Genomic DNA, 24492 nt, shown 5'->3' with positions numbered 1-24492 from the left:
GGTGGCCAATTCAGTTCTGTTTAGCCATTTTTGTACTGGGCTACCTGCACATACTTTAAAAGCTGGGGGTATGAAAAACTGCTTGAAATGGCTGTTTGTGTAGGTGTTTTAAAAGATGTTAAGAATTCATTTGTTAAACTGAATTTGTTGGTTTACTTGAGGATAGTTTTAAATATAAGCTTTCCAATTATATTCTTGACAGATTCATGAACATATACCTATATCTTTCTATCTATATATCTATTATCTCCTGAATATATATATATATATATATATAAATAATTTAAAGTTCAGGAATTCTGTATGCCAGATATGGGGCAATAAGTTTTAGGCAGAACAGTAAGATAATTAAAGATTGTCTGATACTGTAAGAAGTGTGGGATACATTAATATCTTTCACTTATAAGAAAAAACTGCCACCTACCTTACCTAGAAAAAAGGACCTTTTCTTTAATAGTCATTATCTTAGGCTGAACCTTTCAGGCTTAAAAATGCAGCTTTCTAAGGGCCTTGGGAAATATAGCCAGTATTTTTGGTTGTTCTTAGAGCTGTTGTAGACATAGAAAATTAAAGCAAATTTTTAACCTTCTGTAATTTGTTCCATTTAGTTCATAGATACTGCATTCTTTGTAAATCTGTCTTTGTGCGTAGACAATGCAGTCTTTGATAAATATCTTTCTCCTGACCTCAGGTCAAACAGTCCTTTTGGAATTTCAAAACAAACTTGTCTGGAAAAATGAAAATGCTTAATATAAAAACACGAAGCTTTTTATTTTGCTTTTGACTAATTTTGTTTTCTTGTAGGAAGAACAGTTACATAAGAATCATTTGAATGAAGAAAGGTATGTCAATACTCTGCATCAATGAAATGTTTAAATGCATCAGTAGTGACAATAGGATGCCTGTTTTCTTTTTTGATTTTCTTTTATTTTTTTAAAAATTTGGATGCATCTGATTGATTGTCTATGATTCGGAATACACAAGAATGTTGTTCTAGACAAATTAAGTTAGTTCTGGAAGTATAAAAGCAGAGTAACTGATCAAAAGTGCAGTCCTCTGAGGATTCTCTCTCTCGCCTTTCAAGAAAATTAATTGCCTTACTTATGTGTTTTTTAATTTTTAACTGAAATTGTTTCATACAGATCTGAATCACCACCTGTTCCAGCAGTTAAGAACAAATTACACCAAGGACAACAAAAACAGATACATACTTCTAATTTCCTGGTGCTTAACAACAATAGTGGAAGAGAGAAAAGTATCAACACAGATACACATCAAAGGAGCTCCCCTGCTCCGGTTACGGAACCTGGGAGGCCTCCTTCTTCACACTTTATTCCGTATGTTCGAACAAATGAAGTGTATTATCTTGATCCAGACGCGCCAGTGACTAGACCTTCGACACATGACCCACAATATCGACAGTTTAATGGTACTGAAATGTATTGTGAGCTGATTCATGTAGGAGAGAAGAAATGTTATCAATGTTACTTATTTCAAAGTGCTACGATTTGTTCAATTTGGTATTTGTTTTTACTGAATTTTACAATAACCCAGGTGTGGTGCAGCACTGCACAGAAAGCTTATGCAACCAACCTATAGTCTGCATTTAAAAAAAAAAAAAAAAAAAGAAACCACAAAAATCAACCTCCCCTATTCAAAAAAAAAGCAACAAAACTTTCTTTTATCTGTGTCTTTTTTGTTTGTTTACCTTCAAGTAAGTATCACTGCACTTTTTAGGTACTATAGGTTTTGGTTTTCGGGACCTAAATGTTGTTTGATTTTATAAAAATACAGGGATCGTAATCTAATAAAAACAAAAAATGCTTTTTCGCAAGCTATCATCACTACTTCAGAATTAAAATAAAACTGATAAACAATAGTGTTAACTGATCTGATATGTATTTATTTTTAGATTCTTACCCAACATCACGACAGATTTTTAGCTCTGATCACATTAGAGATCCCCTTCTAAATCCTGATGTGGTTAAAATCAGAGAGAGACAACAAGCAATTCTCAAAGGATTGTCAGAATTACGCCAGGTAAGTTAGTTACTGGATGAGCATGAATGTTTATACATACTAAAGTCAGAATGAACGTTGCTAACTACTAGTCATGACCATTGATCTTTCTTTCATTTTCCCATCATATTGCTAAGTTTTGGCCCTTTCTTCTGCTGTTTTTCCTCTTACCTATAATTTTGCTTTTTATGTGTTACTTCCACCTTCAGACTCTCCGTAGTTAGCTGGGAGACAGTGGAGCACCTGAGAAAAGCGATACCAAGAGGAATGGCTTTATTAGTCTCCATGTATTGATAGAGCTGCTTATAGTAAGGCTGTTTGAATTTCAAGGGGAAAAGGAGAAGCTTTTTAACCCCACACTAGAACTCCTGTTAATGAAACTGCACTTCTTTTGAGCCTGTCACGACAGAGCTGTGCGGCTGCTGCAGAAAAGTTAAAGGGGTGGTAGTCATGCATCAGTCCTGAAAAAACACTCTACTTTGCACAGTCCAAGGTAGCCATGTATAAAACCTTTCCAAGGTAGCTACTCCTTTGTTCATGTCTAAAAATTCAGGCTACGTTAATCGTAGCCAGATCAAGTGATTAAAAATAAAATTTAACTTGGTAGAATAACACACACAGGAGGAGTCTGAGACAGAAGTGTTGAGTATATTTGTACGTGTTGTTCTGTATGAAGTAAGTTAGTGGTAATGATAGGTCTACAGGATTGCTAAAACAATTTTGAATGAGATAAGCCCGTCCTTAATGCTTTGTGTTACAGTACATTCAAACAGTGTAAAAGATTGTAGCTGGTGCTATGAAGGTACATATTTTTCTGTTTGAAGCCAGCATACTAGGAAAAAGATTTTACATCTAGTTATTAAAACACAAATTAATGTGATATTCCACCTGCTAGCAGCAAAGTGTGGCCCACAGCAGATTCAGACTGCAGATCTGGACAATCACAGAGACCGTCTCTTTTTAAGCTGCTATATGGCCTGAGAGGGAGGCTGCAAGACAGGACAGAAAGTTCTTCCTGAAGCTTGCCTTTCCTCCTTGAGGAACATTACAAATCTATATATGTAGTATTCTGCTAGCAATGCCATCTATTCTTCCATGCCTTTAGGCAATAAATTGCATAAATGATCTAAGTAAAAGGAAGAAGGTCTGATTGATAGACTTTAGTGCCACAGAACTACCAGTAGTTAGGTGTTCTAATTACCTGCTGTGCTTTAGGAAGACACAGTTCTGCTATGCACACCTAATACCTCAGTAGTAGGCGAATTCTTTGCCCAATGAAAGATCATGGTTCTCCTCAAGGTGAAGTCACTAGGAGACGTAGGGATGGCATCGTTAACCTGCAAGTGAAAAAAAATATATTTATGTAACACAAGAGCACAAAAAAGTTCATAGTTTCTAGTGGCTTTCAAGTAGCTTTGACTGGATCAGGGCACTCCCAATGTTTATTAACACTTTTGTTAAACAGCCACAACTTTTAAGTATTCTGTAGTCAGGCTTCATTTGCAGATGGTGTTCTGGTGAAGAGTGAAGCCAGCTTCAAAGCACAATTTGATCATTGTGCTTGCTGAAGTAAACAAAAGCCATGAGTACTTAAATGAGTTTTAAGGTGCTACTATCAGGGATGGAGAACTTAGGAGACACACGCTTGGGAGTATTTTTGCTATGTAACATGCATTCAGGGCTTTACAGTGGCTGAAAACTAATGTTAAAAAGTTAGTCGTCTTTCAAAGGACCTTGGTTCTGAAAGAGAATTAACCTACTTAAATCATGGGAAGTTCTTTTTTTAAATTATCCTAGCAGCAGCAGAATGCGTTTAGGCCATTAACTGTTGACTTGGATACTCTTTATTGTATACTTCTCTTGGTGACAGCTGTTTTGCACTGGTATTTCATTGAGAAAGGAACAGTAATGCAGTATGTTGCATGAAACATACTTTAGATAGAGAGAAGCGTTTCAGTTTTCTATTTCAGAAGGTAATTCTTTTTTTTTTTTTAATTAATGATACATACATGCATATATAGCGCGAGCTATAGAGGATTGATATTTTTCAGGCGCTCTTAAGTAATTTCTGAAATATAATCAGGGTGTTTCAGTAACAGTCTAGCTGCTCTTACTAGCTAGTCCATGAAAGACACGCGTAACAGTGGACGGCAGACAAGGATAAAATAATCCACAGCCTTGCACTCCTCCAGCAAAGGGAGCGCCATTCTGTCATTGCATCTGTTATGAGACAGCAAGCCGCCCTTTGTCTTGGCTGCTGCAGTGAAATCTTTTCCTGTTTTTAAGATGACAGCAGTAACAGGAACGACAACAGACTTATTTTCCTCACTTAAATCAAAACAGTCAGTGGAATAAGCCCAAGTTTCTTCACACAGGAAAAAAGAGAGCCAAAGCTCTTTTTTTGTTTTGTTTTGTTTTGTTTTTAAAAGCTAGAACAACATGTTTTACTAAGGGACTTAAAAACACTTGCCAGCAGGTTGTAGCCTACAATGGCTAAGCAGTCATGCCAGCCACCAGCAGGCCATCAACATGCAAAGAACACGCTCTCTCTCTCTCTCTCTCTCGCTCTCTCTCTCTCTTTCTCTCTCCCTACTTGTCCCTATCTATAGCCTTCACCTTACTTTTGTCTAGGCAGCTTTTAGCATCATCTTTGCAAACCACGTGAAGATAATTTGTTCTGTTTTTCATTTCATCTGTTTGTTTATTTGTTGCTCACCACTGCTCGGGGTCATTTTAATTTAAGGCAAAATTTATTACCTTACTTTGTTTTGTAACTTGCTACTAATTTCAAAAAACACTCTGTAGCAAGTGCAGTCATTGACAAAAGGACTGAACAAGTTCACTGATCTAGTAACATACTAAATAGCCGTTACTGTTGTTGCTTGATTATTTAAAAAAAGCAATTAATCAAGTCATCAAAAGTAGAGCTGCTGCATTTGGAATGACATGAAACCACGTATAACAGGCTTCTTTGCTAACTTAAACCACTTCTGCATAATCTCTCTCTCTCCTCGTCTCACTGAGACTACGATATGAAAAGTGTAGTAGCATCTGCTGGCTGGCAGAACGTGTATGCTGAGCTGTAACATCATGCTACTAACCCTTATCGCTAAGAAAGGCCTGGTAACTCTGAGGAGAAATACCACTGTAACTCTTACTTCCTTGGTACCAAGCTACTTCTGAGAGTTCTAAAATGGATCGAGGTCAAGGGCCAGATGTACCGGTAGGTCTGATCCTGTTAATTACAGTGAAAAGTATCACCGCTCATATAACCAAGGATACAATCCAAGATGTCTTATTTCAGGTTTACTCAATCGCACAGTACTTACAAGACCCACTACTGAAGCAGGAACCTTTTACCTATACCAGCATCATAAAACTTTTGCTACTGTTTTAGTTCAAATGGTAATGCTGTCCTTTATCTTTGGGTATAATTAAACTTAATAGTATGAACTGGTGCTGGTTTTTTTTGAGTTTGGCTTTTCTTATTTAAAAAAAAAAAAGAAAAACACTTTGCATAAGAACATGTTAGAATACGTCTTCAGAGACTATAGTTGGGAGCTGCTATAGCCCAAATGTACTGCGTGAGCAACTTAGCTTAATACACGAAAGAAGTCATTGTCTCACATCCCTGGAAATAATAGTACAGGCTTCCATTTTGCCACACTTAAGCAGGTCTTTTGCAGAAGACAGGAAATCTTGGCAGGGCCTTCTCTTCTGAATGTATTATGTTGTATTACTTTCTTAAGGTGCATATTTAAAAAGCAGTGAGTCTTAATAAGGGTTTTTAATGGATTAAACAGTAACGCTTTATTAGCTCAGGCTGCATGAGGAAGGCAGAGCATTCACATTTCCATTTCCTGTATTTCAGGGCCTCCTGCAGAAACAGAAGGAGCTGGAGACCGGTTTAATTCCAGCTATAGCTCAAGAAGAGAACTTTATTTCACCGTTTTAAAAGGTATATATGAGCATACAGAATTTTTTTTTTTAAATGTAAAGGCAGAGCACTTTGTCACTGTAACAAATTTTGAATGATCCCTGTATCTTTTTTTGTAAATGATTTATGTGAATTTTGACAGATTACAGGGTCATGGTGCTTTTCAGATTGACAATACATTAAACTAATGATGGATTCTCTGTTTAGAACGGTCTTCAGGCTGACTGAAGACATACGTCCATTTCATATAAACCACTACTACAGCGTATAGGATTGTTACATGGTTTTTTAATAGGGCTGAAAGTGTATGTATTTTGATAAATAAAAAGATGAAGATGCATTTTGAATGGCTTGACAACTTTTTTTTTTTTTTAAGTATTTTTAACTATATGACACTGCTTGTACTTTAATCATTCAGAAAGCTTTTATGCTTAGACAGCATGTCTGTTAACTCAAGTAATCCTGGATTCCACCAAAATGGTGAATCAACTGAATCTTTTTTTTTTCTCCCCCCCCCCCTCAACTAAAGCAGTATAGTACCACTTAACATTGTAATTGGCTGGGACCAAGGCAGTAGAACTCAGTTTAAGAAAGCTTACTCACAAACAAGGTCTGAATAGGTCAGTGTTCAAATCTTCCAACCAGAACTGAACGTTATTTTTAGATTCATTTACTTCCAGTTTTCAAAAGATGGGATAACTTTAGGTAAAAGTGTTTCTCTTCTAGAGAACTGCAGCAGACCCATAACCTGACTTCATGTTAGTTGATCTGTGATACAGCCTATTTTAAAAATGCTGCAGAACCTTCAGACTGGGATTCTTCCTAGCAGCAACTGCTTCTAGGCAAAGCATGAATATGATGGTATCTTGTAGCAGTAGCTGCACTTCCCTTTCCAGACGCACACCAAGTCACGTAACAGGTGAGAATCTACACCTAATGTAACAATTTAGTAGAACAGTTTTGCACAAAATTAAGGTTTAATTGATAGGAGGGAATTTTTCCTGAAACAACAGTCTTATCATTTATTTGCCATGTTTGGAGCGATAACTGCTATATTAGGCTACTACTGTTTTGTTTTTAATTTAAACCAATTAAATAGATGTTTAGTAGAGGGGGAACCTTCAACTTTAAGGAAATGGTTTTTTTGTTTTTTTAAAGCTACCCCCTTCCCAACAGTATTTGTCCCAACTAAACTGGGAGGCTGTACAGTGTTGTACTTTCAAACACTTTTACCTGGCACGGTACCACACATTACACATAGAAAAACTAAAATCAAATTATAAATAGAAAAACCATGAGACTTTGAACAACTTAAAGAGAGCAATAAGCGTAAGAGTCAGGGCATTAGCACAAGCAAAACCAACAATTTAAGAACCGGGATAGACAGAATTGCCAGCTATTCACTCCCTGCTACTCTTTTCCAGAAGCCTTTCTGATTGAGAAGATGGTACACTAAATGAGTCAATATTAGCCTTCAGTTTAGAGAGAATTGCTTGGGAAAAAGACGTTTAACTCAACAGCTGTAAAATTAATTAAAAAAGACAAGGTAAAGAAAAAGACAAAACTCCATACTTAGGACAGTACTAGTTTAAAAAATAAGAATCCTTGTGGTAGTGGTAAAGCGGAAGAGGAGTGAGGTTCTAATACAGGTTTAAACTACCACGTTCGTTAAAGCCAGATTTGTCCTCCTCCTAACTGTAATAGCAAGATACAAGTCTTAAGAGCATCTTGATGATTCTGCAACAAGCCTGGAATGTCACATATTAAACACAGCAGATTGCTAGTCCTGAAATAAAGTTTGGGTATGCTTTATGCATTTTGAAAACAACATAAAAACACAGACAATGCAACTTGTTAACAAGTCCCTTGTGCATTAAGAGTTTATTTTATTTTTGTAATGGAACTGCACCATTGGTTACTCTAATTGAGGTATTTAGCCAAAATCCAGTATATATTCATTAAAATAACTACACTGCCTTATAGTATGTAAAAACATTTGTACAAAATTTGTGTCAGATGTCAAATAAATACATACGTTTTGATATTTATGTAAAGAAAAGTGATTTGGATACTATTACAGTTAAAAAATTTGCTGTTTCACATACTTTAGGCAAACATTCAGTTTAACATTAGAACAGACTTCAAACTGAAGCCCAAGTACAGGTAAAATACAAATGTAGAAACTTAAAAGTGCCAACAAACAAGATAATTCAAGTACAATAAATGTTAAAAAATATATATATTTATTTCAATTTTCAGATGCTTTCAACAAGTACAGGCCATCATGATTTAAATAAGACAAGAAAACATTTGAGATAAAGAACAAGTAACATTTTGTTCCAGAATAAAATAGAAATTGTTAATCCACCATTTTAGAAACAGAAAAGTCCACAGCAACTTATAAAAAAAGACTTGTGAGTTTATTTCTGTTTTGAATATAGCCTGGAAGAATCACAATTTATATCCCAGCTACCAGGCGATGATGACTTTTCTGTATCCATGCTCTGACTGTAAGCAGAGAGAAAATAATTGCCTCCTCCTTCCTGGTTTTGACTTGTAGAAATTGGGTATGTTGTTCCCAAAAAAGTCTGATGAGTGAGTACATTAAAGTGACTGAATTGATGGGACATGCTTAATTGTCTACTATAAACTTGGAAGTTACTGAAAGGAACTTGTTCAACTGAATCGTGTTTTTCTCCTTCAGCAGAGCATGTTGTAGAAACCAGAGCAATTGGTTGTATCTCTTCTGAGTCAATTTTAGAAGTCCTTTCCATCAAACCAATTTGTGCTTCAGGAGATAACTCTGTAACTGATATGCAGCTCTCTTTGGAAACTACTCCATGTGAGCCCTTGGCCTCCCTCTGCAAAGCTTCCAAATGAGTACCATACTTAGAGGCATCACTGCAGATTTCTATTTGTGATGTTTCATCCCCTGAATCCAGAGACATGTCCTCCTCATCCTTTTCATCGTTTTCTACAAGAACTACATTAAAAAAAAAGAGAAGTCCTATTCTATTGAAATACAAACTTTTGTTAGAAAAGCTATACACTACTCACAGAGTGTTACGCTTCAGGTCTGTAAGTCCAATATCACTTAAGTCTTGGTCTTCTGCCACTCTTGTTGACTTACTCAACATACACACTTAACCCTCTGTGTGAGTGTCCAGTTATTCCGATGCTAAAAGCTTCTGCGCATTGTGTTCATGTTTAGTGTTGGGAAATCCCAACTCCCAGCTCCAAAGGGGTTAATGTCAAAACAGCATCTAAAGTTATACAGTAGGTCAGTATTTGATCAGACAATTAAAGGAGTACAATTACTGACATCTCAGTCCCTTCGTTACGGTTTCTAAAAAACTATCATTAAGCTTATCCTCTCCTGAAAACAGAACGGAACGCCACTTTGGCATTCATCTACTTTCTTGGATACCATGGTTAGCCTATAATAATTATGTATTTAAGAGCTCTTTTGGCACTCCATCCCAGCTGCTTTCCCCCATCACTTAAAATAGAAAAAGAGTAGCTTGAGAGTTGGGTTTTCCTTGCCTTCTGTAGTGTTAATTTACAAAAAGAGTAAGGGTATGCTATTTCAAAGGCCTCCACCCCATACCTCCAATTAGCTGAAGAAAAAAAAAAAAAGGAAAGAAAGAAAGAAAGAAAAAAGCTTAAGTGCGTTGAATATTACCTGATTGTCTTTCATGAACATCAGAGGGAGGAAGGTTGTTTTCTTCGGTAACTGAGTTGTGATAACCAACAAGACTTTTAAAATTCTGCATAAAGTCATCAACAGTCGCAACTACTATTCCATTCTCAGCATAACTGGAAAGTGTTTTGAGATTCTTTTCTAAACATACAGAAGGAGATTTTATATTAATATTTACCACTTAATAGCAAGAAAGGGAGAGAAGTTTCCAGATTTTGTTTTTACCTGTTAAGAAGACAACATGTCTCTGTTGTATATTTTGAGCCTGGAGCCTGATAAGACAGTCTAATTCCGGAGCATTTCGAGTTTGAGAATCACAGTTATGGTAAGACAGAATTTCAACCAAGTGCTTCTTTTGATAGGTATTCAAAAGCGTCAGCAGGCTCAGGGCGTTAGCATTCATTCTGGAATAAAATCAAACGCGCTATTAAAGAGGTACCTGATTTAAGGTCAGTCTAAATATTAAATACAGCTCAAGAGATGAGCATAATATTGAGGTCTATTTAACCGCATTTTTGAGAGCATGATTTAAAATGGAAGCATTTTAACAACTGGTATTTGAAGAACACCGCTTACCTCCCCAGCTCTTTAAGTTTTTTTTGTATTTTGCAGTGGACTTTCCACTGCCATTTCCCATCTGGGGTATTGAGCTCCTCAAGAAACTTTAAGAACTGTTTTAGTTTATCTGTTTTGGAGATATTTGAAACAGAAGTTAAATTCTGTGGTACACAAATGGAAAAAATTACTTCAGCGCATACATTAAAGCTTTTTTCAGTTATTAGCTTTTACTCTGAACATTACCCACAGTACTTTAGGTTTTCTTCCGCTTAGCAGATTAGCTGTTCGCTATCTTCCAAAACTGAGTTTGTTTTTTGTAGGTCAGATGCATAACAACGGTGTCTGCTTACATAAAAGCTGAATTCTACCATGCATGACCTGTGTGTCTAAAATATCTATAAAAAGCTGGTTAATCAGTTAATTATCCCATTTTAAATAGTGAAAGACTGTAGTTTTTCCAGTATTCTGGAGTTATTTGTGGATTGAGTAATAAGGAATAAAAGGTCTGTATACATAACTACACAGTCTAACACAGACTTAGAAAGACAAGATTAAGTTGTTTAAAGTAAAAATTGTCATAGTCTCCAAGTTCACATGTTCTCCAGAAAGGCCAGTGAGACAGGTAAGAGAGATGGAAATAATTCTGCAAAAAGCATGCAATGCCATCTCTGAAAATCAGATGGAAAGCTTTATTCTTCACTACTAGGAATATAGCACCTTTCTCAAATACTAAAACTGAAACGTTAAAACTCAGGCCAAAAAAAAAAAAAAAAAAAAGATAACTCTCTCCCCCCCGCCCCAGCCCCTACACTTACCTACTGTGATGGACTCTGGATTAAGGACAGATTCATCTGACACAATAAAACCACCAGACACAAACAATTCATTGTAAGTGTGATTTTTCACATCATCCAAGCTATCAACACCCGCAAAGCTGACACAGGAAAGCCTCTTCAAAGTTACCAAGCCAGGTATCTGTTTTAAAATGTTACAAATCACAGATATATAAGGGGGAGGGGGGAGGGAAGAAAAGTTACAGCAAAAAAAAGGGAATTGAAGAAATTTCCTCTGCTGCCTGTAATATCAAGTACTAAGTATCAAACTTCAAAACACATTTTCCCAAAGTTACTATTTTGTCTCTTGCCTTGGGAGTTATGCTCCCAAAAACATTACAGGAGTGAGACACAGTGGAAATTGAGCGCTTAGAGTAATTTTACTTTCTGCCCAATATGCATTCATAACCCACGGCTGTTAGGAATACCTAGAGTGATTTGATAGCTGCCTTCACTTGCCATTAGAGCATCGCAGAACTAGAAGCAGAACTATTCAGGCCTCTATACAACTTTATGACTAGTAAGAATAAATATTCATTAAAACATGTATTTGGAGGTAGATGACATTATGGGCACACGATGCAGCAAGACTAGGTATGATCACAGCCAGTTTTGTTTTTCAGAAGGCAACTAAACATAGGTCTTCCTTTAAATGCTTTGTTATGAGAAAATAACCTTATTCAAAAATGAGAAAATAACCTTATTCAAAAATGAGCTCTTCTTAACAATACTTTAACATTGATTTTCTACAGTAGTCATTTACTTCTGTGAAGTACCTTATGGATGAGGTTGGCAATGTCTTCATTTTGAATAATTATCAACAATTTATCTAGTGCAGCTCTTCTTTTCAGGAACTGTTCTGGATGGCACTCTGTATTACCTAATTTTGTAAGATATTCCTACACCACAGAGAGATAAGTTGGTGAAGAAAAAGGAAGAGGTAGTTAGCCCAAAACAATTCCCACAAGTTTCATGCAAAGCTATTCCAATGACCCTGTTATTCCATTCAAATGAACCTCAGAGCGACTGCTTTTCTTGTTTTTCTGATACATTAACAAGAAAGATACAGCAGTACAAAAACAGGCTATTTCAGCAAGTCCTTCTTAGAGGATAGCACATTACGTGGCCAACTGACAGCCTATCAACACTGCACTGAGTTCTCAAGTAAAACCAGAAGTTACTATCATTTCACTTTCAACTTTAATCTTCTACATTTAAATACGTAAGGACAGCGACCTCTAAAAATGAAAAAGGAAAGCCTACTCTGGCCATTCAATCAAAAACCTTCTTTTGGAACACATTTTCTGACTGTGTTCGCAAGGCCAGTTTTGTACATTCTGGTTTGAAAGACCTTGCATAGCCTTATATTTTAACACTAAGGGAAGAAGATGCATTGGAACACGTTTACCTTGATTTCTTTGCAGAGAGTGCTTTCCTCTTCTTCATGAATATAAAATTTCACAGTGTTTTTCTGTACATCTTTAATAATTTTGACCAAACTGTTAAATACTTCAGGTTTTAACTGGCTTATAAAGTCAGAAAGGGCTGGTTGGGTTGAAATGCTCAAGTTCTCTGGAGATTTCTCAGTCTTTTCTAGTGGCTCTATCAGATCACCACTGGAAGACGCTTGATCAGATGTCAATTCATCCTCTGTTTTGGCGTTCACGTGATCTAATTCCTCTTTCACTAAGGGCAAGCTTGATGAACGCTGCTCATCAGCCTCTAGATCCTCCACAATACTATTACACAACAGCTCTGATGATAATGCCGTGTCCAAGTCCCTGCAGGCAGGCAACACTTCTGGTGGAGGATTCGGTGCAGCGTTATTAACTACATCTGGTGCTTCAGAACCAGAATACATTGGTGGAGTATGCCTATTGCATGAGGAGGATAAAATAACACTATTCAACTTCTCACTCAGTCTCTCTATATATTCTTTGACAGAAATCTCTGGTGCCTGTAAATCTGTGTATTCAGAAAGTCTCATTATCCTCTCTCGAGCCGAGAGGATGGGTGTGGACATCCCACTGACATATGCAATGTTCTTTTGCTGCAAAATTTCCTGAATCTTTCTTGCAAAGAGATTATATTCTTCTAATAGCGTAGTCTCTATTATTGCACTTATTGAATGCTTAGTTGTAAAAGGGTGCTCTGTTAGCCCACACTGATCTTCAAGTTTTTCCACTTGTCTTGTATAAAGTCCATCTTCTGCTGTCCCCTTTTGTGTGTCTGCAAATGGAGAGTACGGAAACTGATAATCAGAACTTCTCTGTCTATTTATTACCCGGGGGTCATTAGGAAAGGCATCCTTTGGTGGTAAATACACCAGTGGTTCTTCTGGTGATTTCAGACCTATATAAGGAAGAGTTAATCATCATCATCATCTCATGTTTGAAAAAGACTCAGTGATATACCATTGCTGAACAAAAAACTCCAAAATACAGTTTTTAAATAGCGTAGTCTTGTCCCCTCCCACAATCAACTTATATCCAAAAAAAAAAAAAAAAAAAAAAATCAAGCGTTACAGTCAGCTGATGGTCAGAAGCTAGAAAATTTAATCTCTCAGACCATATAGCAATACATTTGAAGTGTACTCAGAAAAGCAGAATGCAAGTAATTTCCCCAGGGATAACAACTGATTAACCACAACAGCAGTTGCCTCATAATTACTGATCCACAGTATCAGGTATGCTGTAAGGAGTGCTGAAAGCCTCCCATACCTCAGCGATCATTTCCGCAATAGTCAGTTGTTTTACCGTCCGCTTTTGAACCTTTGTGACTTTTTTTTTAAAACAAATTTAACACCTAATGACCTCCATACTGTGAAGGTTTTAGAGTCTGTATCTGTATATACACAGATATTTCATATATATATAGCGGTACTTCTGCATATATCTGTTTCATAAATACTTTGCTACTTCAAAAGAGATATTCAAAAAATCTTGTGTTACTGTTACAGCTAAAACAGTTCTAGGCAGAAAAACGAAAGATTTCTGGAACAGAAACAATAACCATGCAGTATAATACAATTTCAAAAAGTTAGGGTTCCTTAGAAACGCAGTTATTTTTCTGTAATCAGTTTTAAAAGTTATACTTTTTCCTGATTTGAGCACATTCATCCATATCTAAAGGGAAGAAACCTGCCACTAACAGAACCCCCGTTTCGGGGTCACGGTGTCAGCTTGTAGCTATTTTATACCACTAGAGAGAAACCAGAAATGTGGTGCCAAGTTATTTTGGTTTTCCTTATCAAAGAGAGTAAGTGTTCTTTCTTCATCCCCCCAAAACATGTTCATCAAGCCAAACTAAACCGCTAGTGTTCTTTAAAAGCGGAGATAAATCAGGTCATTCCAATCAGTTCAATTTATTTTATTTTGAACCTGGTTTTCTGTTGCTCTGTCCCTTCACTGTTGACCTATACCTTTCGCATACTCAAGTACATTAGTTTTAAAAGACTTAGAGGAACTCAGCACCAAATCATAACGTTAACAGAGTAAACTCAGTTTAAGCTAGTTTGAGATACAGGGGACTTGAGAATGAGCTGCTTAACAATTATAAGCTACATCACTATTGTTTTCAAGAAATACTGTATTATTGTACTACAAGCAACTCTTAGGAGAGCAGACTGAAAGCTATACTGTTGCTTTACATTTGGGGATATTTTTTATATAACTTCTTACGTTTTCAATACAGCTACTCAGTTACATACCAACTTTTAAGCAATGAAATTTTGTTCTAGGGCTCTCCTGTCTGCACACCCAATACAGGTGAATTTTTCAAATCCCAAAGTTAATCCCAAAGAGGTAACGCACAATCCACTCATGCTGTTTTGAGAGGAAATTGGTGCAACTACTATATTAGGAAAAAGTCTTAATGATTTATATGAGTAAGAACACATACCAGACTGATGACATTATGCTTGTGGATACAAAACTGTCCAGCAAGAAAGAAACATCACTTAAAAAAAAAAAAAAAACCTATAGTAAAAACGTAACACAGAACTGAAATAGAAGGTTATACTGCTGAATGAGAATAAAAATCCGAAATATTATCTAACACTTAAAAAGCAGGACTGCGGGGAAAAAAAAGAAAGATTAGACTAGAATCACCATTATTTAAATAAAATTATTTAAGGTGGTATCCTTCATAGATCTATACCTTTGGGTCACAAGTCTTCACAGAAAACCAAATGCATCAGCAAGGAGAGGGGAAACAAAAAAAACGTTCAAGTATTAAAGCACAATGTATGATTTCGAATATATTCTTCCTCAGTAATACCTGACTAACCAAGTGTGTCAGAGAAGTTAGGAAAAGGACTACCTGAAAACAATCTTGGAAAGAAAAGCTATTTAACAGTTGTTTAAAAAAAAAAAAAAAGTTATTAGCATTGCAGATTTAGGGTCAAATTCTTCAATGCTTTTAAGAGAGGTCTTTCTACAGTGACTCCAGCCAGAAAGAGAATTCTTAGGTATGTTTATTTTGAAATCAGAAATTAAAGTAATACCTGACAAGAAAGCCTAGAACATCCTGTTTCTTAGTATGCAAGATGAATGTCATCAAAAGCCATCACTTTTAAGAATGTTTATTAATGCATTAATCTCCTCTTACATGAGGAAGAAGAACATGCAAGAACAAACACCATTTTTGGACTGGATGTCTAAAGCCAAAGATCACACTCAAATTCAAAACAAACTTGAGTTAGGATGTGTTTGCTAAGATGCACGTGCACAAGTTAGCTTGTAAAAGTACAACTCAGGTTTGCTTACTATTGTCAGAAGTTTAGAATACGTAACCATGAAAAAACGAGCAATGACATGACACAGAACTAGTCCAGATGAGTTGGGGACCTACGAACAACTCCTCTGACCCCTTCTGAGGCGTATCAGAGGAGAAACGAGATGAGCCCCCCAACCCTCAAGCCACAAGCTACAAAGAGTTTAAGTTCTTAGAGTAAGTTCAGCTGAACACGACCTCTGAATCAAAAGTAGAACGTATTTCTGTTTAAAAAAAAGAAAAGAAAAGAAAACGAGATCACTAATTTGCCTTCCTGCAGTTGTGTAAAGATGGAAAAGTAAGGCTGATGTTCCCTGAGTGTCTTTCTACAGCTACCTTGCTACAACAAAGACACATGGGCAAGTCAGCAGATGTACAAAGCCATCAGTTTCAGAAAGGAACAACAACTTCCTTTAAATTATACTACTGAATTGATCTTAATTTCTTAGAATGAAAATTCAAAGGCCTCTTGAAGATACGGGAAGATAACGCCCAATAAAAATCAAGTGCCAGTAGCCCAAAACTTTAAAGGCTCTTTTGACTCTCCTGTTGCCTTCTTGATGCACTTCCGTAAAATGAATTCATTCACTGCATAGCATATTATTGATCTCATCCTAAGTTTTCTGATGAAAATTCAATACTGGATGAGAACACAAGCTGCTCAGTAGTTTAGGCCATAATGACACATGCAAAAAAATATCCGCTCTTCTCACCTGTTCGCTTATCTTCATGTTTTTCCAGCTGATCCTCTTGACCTCTTCCTGCCCCTCCTGAAGGAGAGCAGCAGTTAGCATTTGTAGACTTTCTCCGTATTTATAGCACCTTTTACATGACCACATTACAGAACTAGTCACTACTCACTGCAGTAAGAGCTAAATTTGAAGAACGGACCTCCTAGAAACTTAAGAAATCCAGTGATGCCCAAGACAGCCTCTTACATCTCTGGAGAACAGCAGACTTCAGAAGACTTCAGAGACAATTTTATTTTTCTAGTAAGATTCGTGAAGTGCTAAAGCGTCACAGATGACTGTAAAAAGTGTCAACAGTCAACGGACAAACCCTTGCGTTAACTCCTATATCCTATGTCTAGGATGTGAATGTTTGAGCTTCCTAATCATCCACTTTGCCTGTTACCTCTGCAACCATATCCTCGGTCTGTCTATATGCACAGTGGCCATTTCCTCCAAGAGCAAAAGAAGTGTGTTCTATCCAAACAACTTTACAGTCTGTTACTTAGCCACATGACAACAGATTTTTGATGTTTAACACTAAGAAGCTGCAGAAGACGTGATCCAAAATTTCCCTATCATTTCTTTGAAAGTTCTATGAATATTATGGAGGGAAATGCATTTCCCCTGCCCTCCTCCCCTGTCAGTCGAGAAAAAAAAAATAAAATAAAATCTGCAGAACTACACAACAGGATGGATATCAGAAGAGTCTAAAAGACAGATTCCAGTATTCCTCAAAGATTATCAGAAATTAATAACTTTTTACTCAGAATGTGCACTCAACCCATTCTGTCTTGGATTAGTCATAAGAGGACTTGATTTCCAGCCTTGAATTCAGAGGTCCCGATGACTACTCCTACCACCCGGTTTCCACACCCTTCAAATCCATGCTGTTGAGTTTTCCCAAGAATTGATACTGTTGACTCATCAAGAAGTAGAAGGAGAAGCTTTTTTAAATAATATTATTTAAGATTTCAATGTTTACATAAAGACAAAGACCATGTAGCACTTCTATTGGAAGAGCGTGATGCAGTAAGAAGTGGACTACTTGGTATAAGGATAACACTTTTTTCCCATGACTTTTCCAAATTAGTAGTTGCAATTATCCTGAGAGATTGTCAAGTTCAAACACTGAATTCAAAACAGTTGCATACCTTACCAGATAAATACTCAAGTACCCATATTTCTAAATAATGCCAATATGTACCAAAAGCAAAACTTATCCACCAGTACCTGGAATGTTTTCATCCAGCAGATTTCTATATTAGTCAAATATTAGAAACAACTGCACAGGACATCATATACTTGTGTACCACCAACACATGTGACCCAAGAATGGGATCTACGGAAGATACAAACCTTCAGAACATGGTTTGTTTCACTGTTTGCAGCAACATAAGAGTTATTAATCCATCTTACCTGTAATTGGAATAAGTTTCCAGTGCATTCCAACTTCTCCTATGTTATTTGAGTTGGAATGTTGCCTGCGATAAGCATGTTCTATAGGCGTACTAGGACAGGGACTGCAGTCTTCAAAACTGCTAACACTTCCAGTGCTTGCTTCCTAAAAACAATAAAAATTCTCAGTTCAAAGCTGGCTGTGCTTATTTAGTTATCAAACTTTCAAATACTACACAGCTGAACAATAAGCATGTGCCAGAGTTCACCAGTATAATGGAATCTTTGCCTTCAGCCAAATCAAGTCAAAGTTAGAAGTATTTAAATCAGGTACTTCCGTATTTTATTTACCTATTTGATAATTTCTGACACAGACATCTTTGTTGATGGTCTATAACTAAGTCCTAAGGCAGTCCTAAGGCACATGCCGTAGAGAACGGCCATCTGGCAGGGCAGGTCAGGAGGGGCAGAGAAGAGGGAAAGATAATTTAGGGAGATGGTCTGTTGCTTAGCCTTTTTTCAGGCTGTTTCTTCACAGCTGTCTAAAGCTAGGAAACGGTGGCGTTATTGAGAAACTGCCTGTAACTAGTATTAAATCCTTGAACAATCCAATTTCATCGGGAATTCCAGATGCTTAAAAGTTCTCTTAGCAGAAAGCATAACTTACGGGTAGTACAGACTCTTTCCTGCTCAGTTAACTTAGAAACGGGACTTAATGTAGAAGTACCAATTTCAGAGACCATAAAAGAACCTGTTCTGTAGAGTAATGTGAACATTGCCAGACAGCTGAACATTGCCAGACAGCTGGGGCATGGGGCACTCTGAGCCCTAAGCACAACAGCTTTCTTGAAACGATATTCTGACAATTACATGCTATCATGAAAAGTATGCATGGGACATGCCTACTCCACACCACTGCACAAAGCAGGCGCAGAGAGGTAGGCAAGATTTTAATTGTTAAGGATTGTTCAACTGTGCTCCCAACTAAAATAAATAAATAAAACCCAAAATGACACCAACTCAAACAATGGCAAAACAAGGCCAATTCCACCTCCCCATCAACTTTAATATTCATACAGCATGAAAGACCTTCTGCTATGCGTATTTCATTAATTCTTTCTCATTCAGATGCTGAAACAAGCGCATCATTTTTTCCTCTTCGCGAGACTGACAGGTAAGGATTGCGAGATCCTCACTTCTGCATACAAGTGAATGGCACTTTCCAGCCCTGTAAAATGCCTGCTCCTTTTTGCTTTGTACGGGAGAGAGTACACTACGGAGAGGGTGGGCCAAGAGGAATTTCCAAAACTGAAGCAGGGACTGCAATCAGAGCAAAAGCATGCTTAGTGCTTTAAGGTTATAAAGCAGGAAGAATCACTTTATTAACCCTGAAGTACCAGAAAAGGTCACTAAGTCGCACAAAGAAATTCAGTCAGCCAGGGTGAGCTGTTGCTAACCACACCTCCCCCCCCCCCCCACTTTTGTATTAATATAAACCCTATTTAGTTCCCAAGGATAATTGGCTTAGTTTGGCCGATCTGCTCTGTCAAGACAAAACAGACAGCTATCATTAAAAGGAAGCCCCAGCTCTCATTCTGCTTTAGAACGACCGTTGCTCAACTGTGCATGAAAGATGCTTGTTTAAGTCACTGCCAGCTAACTCTAAACATCAAGTATAGAATGCAATTTCACTTCCTCCACTTTCTTGCTTATGACCAAGAAAGCAGCAGGCTGAAAAAGGTCTTGAAATTATACTGCCTGTTACTGATATATTTATTTTTGGTTTGCATTTTGTGGGAAGGAGAGGGAAGAATTCTAGGCTTATAGACTTTGAATAAGATTATCTTAACTGGCAGGAGCCTGATCCATAGAATAGTTCCAAACAAAAGAAAGAAGAACATATGCTTTTTTTGTGACTGAGATGGGACATCATCACAATGACGAGTCTGTCATAGCCAAACCACCTCTGTATCAGCTCTATAAAATTAAGAGAAAGAGGGGAAATTCTAGAGAAACAGTACACAATCAATCATGAATGGCCTGTCCTAGTGCCATTACCATGAGAGGGTCCATATGGAACAGCAGCTCCTTCTGCCTTACATTCCATTTTCCAGAAAAGTAACAGCTAGGCAATTTAACTATGATGAGCCTGAGGCTCTCAAACGTCTCCTTACTTGGTTCCAGGTTCAGGAATCCCCAATACCCTAGCCAGATCAAGAAACCCCAAAAGATGGAAGACGACAGGAAGGCAATATGCAAACTCCTTTATAGGTACACTTAACTGTTCCATTCAACAACCTGGTAAGCAAGGTGAGAGCCAGAATATCTGGTTTTTACAAGAGGCAGGAAAAAAAAAACTTCAAGGCTTTGGTCTCAGCAAACATGTAAAGCATATGATATACCACATTCAGTAACAGAATCAGGTAAAGTTTTGCTGCCTATTGCTACAGCACCGGATATGACAGGTAGTGAAAAGCTGAGTGCAGAAGACTGGCCATGTTCGCTTTACATCTTTCTGATATTAATTAAAATTTCTTACTGAAAGATGAAGAACCAGGAACACGCATCTTTCAGAGTTAAAAAAACCACTAAGTATTTTCTGTATACAACCCCATCAAGCAAGAGATTCTTCACAGAAAAATTAGTACTTGTCTATATTTTTTGGATCCAACAATTAGAAGCATTTTTTCATTGATTCTGATAATATTTATGAAAATAGCATATTCATTACCAGCATCTACCTACATGGCAGTTTCACTTACTTTTAAACGTAGCGTGTGTTCAAGGCCTACTTCATTAGCTGAAAGCCGTAGATCAACATCAGCAGGGTAGGGTAAGCATGCTCCATCAGTGTCCAGTATCAGTGGGCTCTGTGGGTCCTTAAAGTTAACATTTTCAGCCTGAGCAGTATTAGGAAGCTCATGATCATCTTTGTCCTGTGCTGGAATGGATTCATATTCATATTTTTGTCTCATATCCTCTTCAATTTCATCAGTGCTTAATCCTAAAGCTTGATTTACAGACCGTGCCAGCGATGAATCCAAGTGTCCTGCACTAGCTAGTGTTTCTAAAAGCAGTTTAATGAGGCCATGTGTGTCAGTAACAGCAGGGTCGGATACATCTTGCTGCCTCAAGTCAGTATCATGTCCACCAAGACCAGTAATAATTGAGAAAACAGAGTGTGGCGATTCCGAGGTTCTGCCCCCTTAGGGTGGGGGGAGGAGGGGAAAAGTAATCCATTACTAAGTTTTAAAATAAAAGCAAAACCAGACCCCCATCACCTACCACCGTCTCACTCTTTAGCATCAGTTCATACAATACACATACCATCTTCCCTGCTGACAATTTATATAAAGAATATAAAGGTAAGAGGGCAGTTTCTAGAGGTGAGAGTCTCTCTCCCAGATTAAATAATTACGTTCTGTCAAGTCACTCAATACCACACTACTCTATATTTAAACAGAAGTCACATCCTATCAACTACATTGCTACAGAAACTTTGTAAAAATACTCCCTCACTTATTGGGAGAAAAGATTTGTTTGAGCAAAACATTTACTTCTCTCTTTTCCATCATTATTGCTCCAAAAGCTAACAAACAACTTAATGCTCAGTATTTCAAGTTATTTTAGACTAAGCATAATTGTAAAACTTCACCATTCCTACGTACATCAAACAACTTAAAAACAGGGTTATTATTCTTCTGCTAATTCCCTTTTCTCATCTTGCCTTATAAAGTCATGGGTATTTTTCTCTGAAAGAGACAGGCCAAAGAATCTTTAAGTATCTGATTAACCCCTAACTCATTTGTGAAATACAAAATAGTTTAAGTGCTGTTTGACTTACAAAAAAAAAAAAAAAAAATCAAATCATGTTTAGTTACTTAGGCTCACGATATTTTAGGTTTTTTTTTTTTTTTTTTTTTTAAAAAGACGTTACTTTTAGGATTATACAAAAACATGGAAATGCAAACTACAGGTGGTGATATTTTGGTTAACTGAAGGAGTTAGGTCAAAATTTAGCTTTTTTAGCTTTAAAAAGACTGTTTTGATTTCAGCCCGGTAAAAACAGTCATGTATTTTACATTAATAATCCATGTAAAAAGAACCTGAAGTATCATGGATTGCAACCCCTATCATGCAAGTTACCCTCCGTTTCTCCCTGCATGCCCACATGGCAGCACCTTTCTGCTCCTCTCAAAAGGAGAACTGATATTAACTCCTAATATCAGTTAACTTCTGAAGTAAACACATGTATACACCAGAAAAAACTGACAGCTGACATAAAACCCTCTCCCCTTCCAACTACCCTTCTCCCTCTTTGTCCCCCTTTCTGAAGGGGACCTGTATCATTGCCCAAAAAAGGGGTCACAGAAACAGAAATCAAAAGGTTTTCTGGGAGACCTTAAGGATCAGATAATATCTGAGAAAATCATCTTAATTTTGGATGCAGAAATTTCATACACAAAATCAATTCCATCTTAAAACTATTTGTTTCCTTTGTCCCGCTACAAACCTTATCAGTTATTTCAAAGTTTAACCGTGTTCATGCTTAGAAATTTAATTCTCATTTTCAGTCTAAATGTATTAATTATTAATAGAGGGTATTGGAGCCATAAAGAATTAGAGCAATGACAGAAGTTAGAGTTTGCAGAAGACATTAAGTATCAGAAGTCTGCTTAACCGTGGAACTGTTCAAAGACTTTCAAATGTTGAGTACTAAACAAACTCTTTGGAAGTCAGTCTTTTTCCCAAAGAGATGGGGCAAAAGCAGCTTCCATGACAACGGCTGTTAATTTGTCTTCCAGAACAAAACAACCTACGCAAAGATATAAACCAGATCTCTACTGATAAATCTCGGGCCAATGTTTAAATGAAGCAATCACGCATTAAAATACCCATAGTGAACAAAAAATTAAATAATTTATAAAAGGTTAAATTTTAATGCGCTTTTAATTATAATATTAAAGAGGACCCAAACAAAGGGTTTCTTACCTTCATAGTGACAACTGTTCTCTGAAGAGTCGCTCATTTTGAAGTGTTTGCGCAAATTTTCAGACTGTTTTTCTAGCTTCCGTTTCACACCACTTTTATTTCTAAGGTCTTCAGGATCAGACTCTCCACCTACATTTTTTTTCCTACACTGGATTAAGTTAATAAGCTCTTTGAGTCTGTCAGGATCATAATCTCCTGGATGAGGAGCTTTTCGCTTGGCAGCAGGAGCTTCACATTTTGAACCAATTCTTTTCCCAGTTTTTGTATTTGCAAAATCAGAGTCGTCATCTGCGGCTTCATAATCTGAGATGGGACTGAACTGCTGAAGTTTCTGATTTCCCTCCATCAGTTCCTTAGCTCTTGAAACAGGTAGTTGATATGCCTCACAACCAAAAATATAGTTTTGCAGGGAGCTGTCAATATGAGATTTATTTTTGGGAGCAGAATAAAGAAATTTTTTGTCATCCAACCGTGATTCGTAGGGATATAATACAAATTCTCTATATTTTCCAGAGCCACTATAGCATCTTTTCAAGTATTCATTTATATACTTTTCCACAATAGTATTGAAATCTGCAGTAGTGTCCTTACGAGACTGGATTAAAGCAAAGTGTAGAGACTGAATAAACTTTGTGAATTCCGGAACGATCTCCTGATTTTCCTGTAACGCCATGGTAGCTGAATTTTTCTGTGCTCCAAATGGAACATTTTTCTGCACTGCCACAGGAGAAAAGTTAACTTGTGATTAAAATCAAATCATAAAGCTATAAATAATGTCTAGTTAACAAATATTACAAATATTTGATGAAACACAGTTTGGAAGGACCGTGAAAAGATAACCCAAGCCAGGAAAAGAATTTTTTGTGAAGTAATCAGCTAAAAGCCTACATAAGAGCCAACTTATGCATATATATGAAGAAGTGTCTAATTTCAACTTTTTCATAGTAAGCTGTATCCTAGATACACACATAATTTCCAATTTAAATCACTTCACTGGGCATTCTAAAAGGAGGTCACTTTGAAGGCTTACTAAGGTTTACTAAAGGATAGGCTGTTTAACAGCTCACTGCAAGAAATGGGGAAGCACAGCCCCTTCCCATGCAGTCCTGCCCCATCCGTTGTGCCACTTCTAAACTCACTGGACCTTTCTATAAGGAGATTCAGCTTAGTAACCCAGCAGAAAACTATATTGCTTTTTCACTTCTTTGCAAACCAATACAACTCAACAAATCCAAGAGCTGCCACAAGCACCAGAGACCCAGCACAAAGTAAGTAACAGGAGCACGTGGCCAAGGAGTTCCACTGTTGGCAACTGTTAGATCCTCTCACCGCATCCTTGAAACAGCAGCTCAAGAAAGCTCCAGTTATCTCATTTTCGTTCATAGTACTTTTCCCCACCCCCACCACAGACCGACACCCTTCCCCATTCAAATTTAAAAAGTAAGGAGAAATACAGAATGAGGTAAGAATCCAGGAAGCAGCCAAGACTTCGGGGAAGAAGTAAGACCACAGCAGCCCAAATTCTTTGTAAGAGTGAAACGTCTAATAAAAAGT

General features: G+C 37.1%; 2 protein-coding genes across 32 annotated transcripts in view; one reads left to right on the top strand and one right to left on the bottom strand.

The window, feature by feature from the left end:
• Positions 1-20682, top strand: part of CCDC66 (coiled-coil domain containing 66) — a 40404-nt gene extending 19722 nt beyond the window's left edge. For 3 of the 12 annotated variants that reach the window (XM_068907557.1, XM_068907556.1, XM_009688213.2), the window contains exons 16-19: positions 805-842; positions 1143-1429; positions 1913-2040; positions 5891-6656. In XM_068907557.1, the coding sequence (XP_068763658.1) occupies positions 805-842; positions 1143-1429; positions 1913-2040; positions 5891-5974 (537 nt within the window). In that variant the 3' untranslated portion in view covers positions 5975-6656. The other 9 variants (XM_068907558.1, XM_009688215.2, XM_068907560.1 and 6 more) reach the window with 7 other exon arrangements.
• The window catches only part of TASOR (transcription activation suppressor), a 45170-nt gene that overhangs the window by 2469 nt on the left and 18209 nt on the right, over positions 1-24492 (bottom strand). Inside the window, exons 14-26 of one of the 20 annotated variants that reach the window (XR_011134563.1) lie at positions 22939-23655; positions 20709-21151; positions 17968-18112; positions 16534-16590; positions 12456-13399; positions 11824-11946; positions 11030-11189; positions 10233-10341; positions 9882-10060; positions 9639-9797; positions 9014-9219; positions 3221-3356; positions 2191-2262 (exon numbers count right to left, since the gene is read on the bottom strand). Coding sequence is in view for 14 of the 20 variants with exons in the window: in XM_068907542.1 (XP_068763643.1) it covers positions 8377-8939; positions 9639-9797; positions 9882-10060; positions 10233-10341; positions 11030-11189; positions 11824-11946; positions 12456-13399; positions 16534-16590; positions 17968-18112; positions 20709-21151; positions 22939-23655 (3599 nt within the window). In the remaining 6 variants the exon portion in view is untranslated. Of the gene's footprint in view, positions 1-2046; positions 3357-7807; positions 9220-9638; positions 9798-9881; positions 10061-10232; positions 10342-11029; positions 11190-11823; positions 11947-12455; positions 13400-16533; positions 16591-17967; positions 18113-20708; positions 21152-22938; positions 23656-24492 lie in introns of those variants that run through there. The other 19 variants (XR_011134561.1, XR_011134562.1, XR_011134560.1 and 16 more) reach the window with 19 other exon arrangements.

Source organism: Struthio camelus, chromosome 14 (genome assembly GCF_040807025.1).
Source record: "Struthio camelus isolate bStrCam1 chromosome 14, bStrCam1.hap1, whole genome shotgun sequence".
NCBI lineage: Eukaryota > Metazoa > Chordata > Aves > Struthioniformes > Struthionidae > Struthio > Struthio camelus.
Note: the sequence above shows the minus strand (reverse complement) of the source record. Positions and strands in the feature narration are given on the sequence as shown.